The sequence below is a fragment of the Sinocyclocheilus grahami genome, unplaced genomic scaffold (genome assembly GCF_001515645.1).
Source record: "Sinocyclocheilus grahami isolate Dianchi unplaced genomic scaffold, SAMN03320097.WGS_v1.1 scaffold1397.1, whole genome shotgun sequence".
In the NCBI taxonomy this organism is placed as follows: domain Eukaryota; kingdom Metazoa; phylum Chordata; class Actinopteri; order Cypriniformes; family Cyprinidae; genus Sinocyclocheilus; species Sinocyclocheilus grahami.
Window position 1 is genome coordinate 176,188 of NW_015506576.1, and position 8,396 is coordinate 184,583.

An 8,396-nucleotide genomic window follows, 5' to 3' on the forward strand; every position below is an offset into this window, starting at 1 on the left:
TAAATTGATCAAGTTTAATTTATAATGTTGCAATATATATATATATATATATATATATATATATATATATAAGCTGTTAAATTTTATATATATAAAAGCTGTTGAATCTTTTCATTCTAAATTTCTTCCTGAAAAAGACAAAAAAATAAATATAAAGGCACAAAACCATTTTCAAAATTTATATTAATAAGAAATTTTTCTTGATCACCAAATCAGCATATCAGAATGATTTCTGGAAGGATCATGTGACACTGAAGAGTGAAAATTCAGCTTTGCCATCACAGGAATAAATTACATTTTAAAATATATTAAATTGCTAAATATGTTATATTGCAATAAGGTTTTACCATATTTTGGTCAAATAAATGCAGCTATGGTGAGCATAAGAGACTTTTTCAAAAGAATTTTAAAAAAATATCGTACATATCCCAAACTTTTGAAAAGTAATATAAAGTAATGTAATGGTACCTCAGCATAAAACTGTTCCACCAATGGCAGGGAACAGACAGGTTGATCTCTGGATACATTGGGTTGGTATTCGGGTTGCACCAATTGGACGGCCCTCAGAACCATTTCTCTTTCATCCTTTTTAAACACACACTGTCTGAACACATCATCCACGGACAGGCCGTCCATTTCCATCTGCTGCAGACACCTGTGTGGACCAGAAGAGATATGATTATTTCTCACAACAACATGTATTTGAAGTTAAAGTACTTTTTTTTTTTTTATTGTTACTTTCCAATACCAGATAAACATGGCCTTGCAATTGTGGGCTAACTCCTAGATGAAGCCATTACTTTTAAAAAAATTCATTTGATTGGATGATTTGACCAAAGGTGGATGGGAAAGGCCTTATAATGAGAAAACTTCCACGATCGCAGCACCTGGGCTCATGGCGCTGAGACTGGCGGGGTGTTGGAGTGGAATATCAAATATTTGCATTGACACGGAGCGCTTTCGAACAGAACGTTCTGCTCCCTCCTGCAGTGGGTGTCAGATAGGCCACTGCCATATGTCCCAAGAATTACAAGGCCGTGTTCATTCGAACTGAAAAAGTGTGAATAAAGTCAGAGCCCCACGCAGCTGGAATGCTCACTGTTGATGTAGAGCTATGTTTCTATCATGGACAGAATACAAATTAAAGCACTCTGGAAGAGAGAATGAGAGTCTGTGCCAGAGAAAATAAGAAAGGAATAGCTGATGACAGACCACCAAAATAATTGAAAAAAATAAATAAAAAAATGCACCCAAAAATGAAAATTTGCTGAACATTTACTCGCCTTCAGGCCATCCAAGATGTAGATCAGTTTGTTTCTTGATCAAAACAGATTTGGAGAAATTTATCATTACATCCCTTTCTCACCAATGGATCCTCTGCAGTGAATGGGTGCCGTCAGAATGAGAGTCCAAACAGCTGATAAAAACATCAGAATAATCCACAAGTAATCCACATCACTCCAGTCCATCAATTAATGACTTGAACTGAAAATCTGCATGTTTGCAAGAGGCAAATCCATCATTAAAGTGCTTTAACTTTAAATTGTTGTTTCTGGCCATAATCCATAATAATACTTCCTTCATGTGGAAAAAGTCCCTGTTGTTCTCTCACATCAAAATCCACCAACATATATGTCTAGAACTGTTTTGGACTGTTTTCATTGTAAATGGTGCTTGACCTGTGCATACTTCTCCCCTGACTCAAATGAGACGACTACTTCACTGGAGGGAGTGTTATTATGGACTTGTATTTTGGCTGGAATCAACGGTTTAAAAGTTAAAGGGGTCATATGATGCGATTTAAATTTTTCCTTTCTCTTTGAAGTGTCACAAACTCTTGGTGCATAAAGAAGATCTGTAAAGTTGCAAAGACTAATGTCTCAAATCCAAAGAGATGTTCTTCATAAAAGTTAAGAGTCAACCAAGCCTACCTAAAACGGCTCGTTCTAACATGCCCCCTACATGTATACGTCACGATGTGGGAAGATTTGCATAACGCCACCCAAATGTTCACGCAAAGAAAGAAGGCGTAGCTTTTATTCTCGCTGTAGTATTGCTGCTGCCGCCATGTCGTGAAGGCGCTGTGTGTTTCGTTGTGAAAACGAAACTACTTTGTTTGGCCTTCCAAAAGAGGACGATATCCGCTTTGTCATGCCTAGAGCTGATCTGTGCTGGTCGCTGAGGAAGCCGGATCGGCTTTCACCATGGACGAATCGGAGTCCGGCCTGGGGTCGTCACATGTGGTTGCCGCAAGCCCGCCGGCCGCTCCTTGGTCGAATCCGCCGGCCGCCGTGTGTGACGCTGTGTGTTTCGTTGTGAAAGTGAAACTACTTTGTTTGGCCTTCCAAAAGAGGACACGACTGTTCCAGAACAGTTCAACCCAAATATTCAGATGTGTGCAGCGCATTTTATGGAGGACTGTTTCCTGATCCTGGTAGAGCAGACTACAATGCTGGGTGTTCTGACTCACAGACTGTAAGTACGTTCGAGAAAATTGTTTGTTCACCCAAAAATAAAAATTAGCCCAAACTCACCGTCAAGGCATCCTAGGTGTATATGAATTTCTTTTTTCAGATGAATCCAGTCGGAGTTATATTAAAAATGATCGTATATCTTTCAAGCTGCTTTAATGGCAGTCAGCGGGTGTTGCAGTGCATCAGTCCAAAAGAAGTGAAATAAAAAGCGCCCATCCATAATAAAAAGTGTCTCACACGGCTCCGGGGGGTGAACAAAGTCCTCCTGTAGCGAATCGATGCGTTTTTGTAAGAAAAATATCCATATTTAAAACGTAATAATTTAATCTAGCTTGCGCTCACTGTTGTAAACGGAAGCAGTTCCGGGCAGATGACGTAGGACGTCGGCATTGCACATGCACTGCTCAGAAGTGACAATCGCGGAAAGCCGTGTGAGACACTTTTTTTTTATGGATGGGCGCGTTTTATTTCACTTCTTTTGGACTGAAGCACTGCAACACCCGCTGACTGCCATTAAGCAGCTTGAAAGACACAAGACAATTTTTCAATATAACTCCGACTGGATTCGTCTGAAAGAAGAAAGTCATATACACCTAGGATGCCTTGAGGGCGAGTAATTTATGGGCTAATTTTCATTTTTGGGTGAACTATTCCTTTAAGTCGTAATCACAAGAAAACGACTTTCGTTATGTCGAGATAACGAGAAAATATTAAGTTGTGATAACGAGAAAACAACTTTCGTTATGTCGTGATCACAAGAAAACAAGAAAGAAAAATATTAATAATCCATGGCCTCTTAGGACTTCCGTATGGATGGCCTGAGGGTGAGTACATTTTTTGCACATTTTAGGCGAACTATTCCTTTAAGAAACAGTCCAAGTGGCTATTTCTAGCTCAGAGAGAACAAAATACAGAACTGTAATGCATTCAACAAACATGGAACTACTTATTCAACATTAACCACACCTTAGAAAGTCTATCAATCAATCAGAATCATGAATTCAAAAGTGTTGTGGTACTAGTTGTAAACTAGTGGTTTAAGCACATTTATTCTGTAAGGGTCTGTAACCGGCTGAGATATTTTACATTGCCAGGAGTCTGCAGGACAGACTGGGTTATTCCAAAGCCTCTAAGAATGCAGCAATGGTTTCCAAAGCAACAGGCTTCTTTGGGAGTGAAATGCACATAAGACGAGTCATCAGTGCCCTCTAGTGGGCGCACATGGAGCAGATGAAGCCGTCGAGGGCAATGTGAGGCCTTGAGAAAGACATTCCTTTAACCTTTCCATCTTGAGCGTGACAGAGGAACAATCGCATCATTACCTCCTGAGGGTTGCATTCAATACTCTTGTAAATGTTAAACCCTCTGCTGATGCAAATGCAATTAGGAGAGGTGGAAACCTCTATATCAGGGTAATCCTGAAGCATTCTTTTAAAGGCTGATCTCTTGTCGGGGACAAAGGAAGCTGATAAATACAGAGGTTGGTGTGAGTTGACTCTGCTTAGGCTTTCTGTGGAGCGTTCAAAGCGCTGCTTTCATTGCATTTGCCAAGCTAATGTCGATGCAAAAGCATTAAGCCTTTGTGTGGCCGAGCAGAAATAAGTGGAGTAGACCTTACAGTAGGTGGCACCATCAACTTGTGTGTGTGCGTAAATATGTATGTATGTGTGCATTTTATTTCAGCTTTTTTTTTTTTTCAATTAACAGAAATGTTTAATATTTTTTTATCGTTTTAGTTAAAGAGCAGGTCATATGGGGTTTTGAAAAATATCTGTTTTGCAGTTTATAACGTAGCTATCCTTAAATGAAAACAGTCTGCAAAGTTGTTAATCAAAAAAGTGCACGATAAAAGATATTGTCTCTCAAAAGAGAGAGTCGATTCTGAATCGCCTTAACGAGCCATCATATTTTTTGAATCTTTTGCCCGTTACCTGTATATGTCACTGGGTAACACGTTTGCATAATCCCCGCCTGCCTGACAGCTCTCGGACTCTAATATTAAATGTATATTCTGAGAAAATCACAATGTTTTCTGACCTTAGATGCATTTAAACCGGTTGTAGAGGACTCCAACACAATATTAGGACACTTTAAAATACCATATGGCCTGCTCTTTAACAATAACACTGGTGGTACATTATAATGTTGTGGTGCCTAAATTCACTTGTAGCATTTAAAACCAATTTACTTTAGTTTTTACCAATTTGTTTTTCATTTATTTTGACAACATTGTATTGAATTTTAAGATCGGCCATTTATAGGTTGAATGTTTACAAACTAAATCCAAACATGTTGTGTGAATTCAGATTCAAATGCTTTCAGTGTGAATGGTTGGATTAGGTTTGTGATTCGAGCAAAACCCAAGGTATGCAATATTTCGGGTCCATCCACATTAAATTATTTTTTGCAAACTCCTTCCCACTGTAAACTATGTGACATTCACTATATATTGAACAAGTCAGAAATTTGGGACACATTACACGAGTAAAATGCCTCACGCATTTATATATTTTTATGCATGCACCTTGTGAGGTCAAGATGTCAGAATTCCCAGGTTTCAATCTATTGTTTCCACACTGACAGCACTTGACAATGTGAACGGCTGGTCCTAAAGATTGTGACATGAAACCAAATGTGCAAAGAGGATGGCAAGCTTGGCTTGCAGCGAAAGATGCATTAACGGTGCCGCATGAGAGCTGAAAGACAAATTGAAACTGTGGCATGGAGAACAAAGAGAGACAGATGGGTAAAAAATAGGCTCCTCTGGGGTTTGTAGAAAGAAGATTTCCACTGCACAACAGTGTGTTTGCCATCAGCTTACAATGATCGATCACCCAAACAGCTTCCACAAGCCACAATGCACCTGTCCCTCTGTGCTGTCACTGAGCTGCACCACATTTGCCTCAGCAGTCACCTTTAGAACTTATCAAATTCTGAGATTTTGTATTAGGCTTCACAGAAGCACAAAAGCCTAATGCAATCGATTAAATCACTTAAAACGGTTACAGTGTGGTAACAAACAAGCTGCTAAATATGGAGAATAAAGGGCACAACTGGTGGATTTAAAACCAACGTGAATCTGATCATTTTTAACATGTTTAGCAGATGCTTCCATATAGTTTACACAAAAAGTGTAAAAGTGAGGCAAAAAAATAAATAAAATAAAATTACGCCAAAACGCATTTTTTTATCTGGCCTCTTTCTGTCAAGAATCTCCCCATTTAAATGCAAGTGAGGAGGTGTTCATCTGCTAAATTCTTCTGCCCGGAGATGAGCAGCACACAAAACAAATAGATGACCAGAGAGAAAATGACGCTCCACTGAGTTAATGCTCTTTAGATGAATGACCACAATTTGAATTTCTATTTTTGGGCACGGTCAAGGCAGGCTCATAATAATCCTATAGTGCTATGGATGAATGGATCGGTTCATGGACGATGTATTCATAAAGAAAAAGCATATATATATATATGTATATATATATAAAAGCATCATTACGAATTTGCATGTTCATCAATTTCATTTGGATTCTTATAGGGAATCTAAAGAGAATGCAGGAGTGTTTGTTACACATGAATTATTGCACACTGCAACACTGACATCTAGAGACACAGTCTGGAACTGTCAATCCATTAAACAATGTGACATTCATATTGTTAATTAATATTTTAACACTCTAAAACGGAATGATTATGCCATCATTGTACATTTCTAACTGTTCTAAAAGCCTTTCCAGGTAATATTTCATCCCCAAAAAAACAAAAACAAAAAAAAAAAATTATATATATATATATATTAGGGCTGTCAGTCGATTACATTTTTTTTTTATCTACCGCATTGACCCGAATAAAAGAATGTTTTTTTTCTTGGAAATACATGTGAAAAAACGCGGTCGTCTTATATTCAGGGTCTAGATTTTGACATATCAATAATACATCCACAACAATAGGTGGCGCCAAATACGCATAAAACGAGTGTGCCATGAAATACGTAATGTAATGCGTGTTGTAAAGATCGCGAGTAAAAACTAAAGAAAAAGAAAAGCTTACAGCTGCATGAGTCGTGACTGTCACGTTAGCCTGATGGGACCAAACTCTCTTTGTGATTTTAAAACGTAAGACAGTACCCAGATTTGAAGACTACAGTAAGATTTAACTTCTACTGTTAATAAGATTTTGGTAGGCTACTATTAGATGGATAGACTAATGTCTTAATTCAGATGGGCTACCTGTTTTGTTTTTTTAATGGTATATCAAAAAGTGTATATTTTTTAAACGTGATTGTTGGTACATTTTACCAGTTTTTACCATAGTTTCAAAACAAAAATTAAAATAGGAAAAATATGCAATATGAAAATAATTGAAGACAAAATGTGTTTTACTGTAAAGGTACAACTGGAAAAAGTGGGGTCGTCTTATCAGGGTCGTCTTATATTTGGGCCAATACGGTAATTAATTACAGGGTTCTGCAATTAATTAATCGAATTAATCGCAAATTAATTTGGCTGTGAAAATACCCCCCAAAATAATTTAAAGCGATTATCATGTTCAATTTTTAGGCTACAACAGCCTAACATAAATTGTGGAACATAAAAGAAGATAATTTGAGAAACATCTCAGTATTTTTTGTTCATGCAATGAAAGTCACTAGTGACCAAAACAGCTTAGTTACCAACAGCAGGCTATTCAAAATACCTTCATTTATGTTGTGCAAAAGAAAGTGAGTCAGGTTTGAAACAACATAAGGGTGAGTAAAATGATGACAGAATTTATTTATTTTTGGTGAACTATCCCTTTAATGTTAAAATTTTTTTTTTTTTAATCATATACATGTTAACCAGGATTCACTCTCATTTATAATCACGGCATCGTCTGATAAAATCAACATGAATGTACAGTAAATGCATGTTAAGCGGCTATGCGGTTGTTTTGGCTATATTACTTTTTTGTCTCATGCAGCGAACTGCCTGCGTCTGAGTAACAAAAAAAACATTTGCATTATATTAATAGACGAACTATGCTCATATTTATAATTCCAAACCGTCAGTAAGCGACATGTGCTTGGAAACGCTGTTTTGTACTTATTTATTGACAAGTCGGCTGCGGTGCGGCCAACTGAATGCGCTGCTTCTCTACCGCTCACTGCACAGAACAGACGCCGAGAGAGACGACACTGCGCCGGGAGAGGCAGCACTGGCGACATCTTCCAACTGAATCATAGCTAAGGTTTATCCAAAAAAGTCGCTAGGTTTGTCAGTATATATATTCTATGGGGGAAAAGCCGCTAAAAGCGTCTGAAAGTGGCTAAATCTAGCGCTGAAGTCACGCTCGTGTGTGTGAGACGCGGGAGCTGATGGCAGCGGGCGGTGGATATTTGTGGATGAGTTCTTCTGTCATCACGTTCTACAGCAGGGGTGCCCAACCCTGCTCCTGGCGATCGACTGTCCTGCAAAGTTTAGCTCCAACTCTAATCAAACACACCTGCCTTTAATGTTTAAGTGATCCTGAAGACCCTAATTAGTTGCTTCAGGTGTGTTTGATTAGGGTTGGAGCTGAACTTTGCAGGACAGTCCTTCGCCAGGAGCAGGGTTGGGCACCCCTGTTCTACAGCTTCAGTTTCGGAACTTTCACGCTTAGTAACACATACAGCTGTGTGTCCTCGCCCCCCCCCTCAAACGCGTTCCGAACATTATTTAAACGGCACGGTATTTAAAAAATTCATATAATAAGAAAAATAAACACCGGTATTCGGTATGAACCGGTATACCGCCCAGCACTACTCCAAACTCACTTCATATCATCAGTCGAGTGTTTGAAATAAATCCTTCTGTGAGATGATGTGGCTTCTTACACAGAATAAGGCACACAACATATTTCATAGTATTTAAGCAGTGATAAAGGCATTGCATTATAAATATACTTT

General features: G+C 38.4%; 1 protein-coding gene across 2 annotated transcripts in view; it reads right to left on the reverse strand.

Moving 5' to 3' along the window:
- Window positions 1–8,396, reverse strand: part of polrmt (polymerase (RNA) mitochondrial (DNA directed)) — a 55,879-nt gene that overhangs the window by 39,017 nt on the left and 8,466 nt on the right. For both annotated transcript variants that reach the window (XM_016256108.1, XM_016256107.1), the window contains exon 5: window positions 469–655. In XM_016256108.1, the coding sequence (XP_016111594.1) occupies window positions 469–655 (187 nt within the window). The remainder of the gene's footprint in view (window positions 1–468; window positions 656–8,396) is intronic.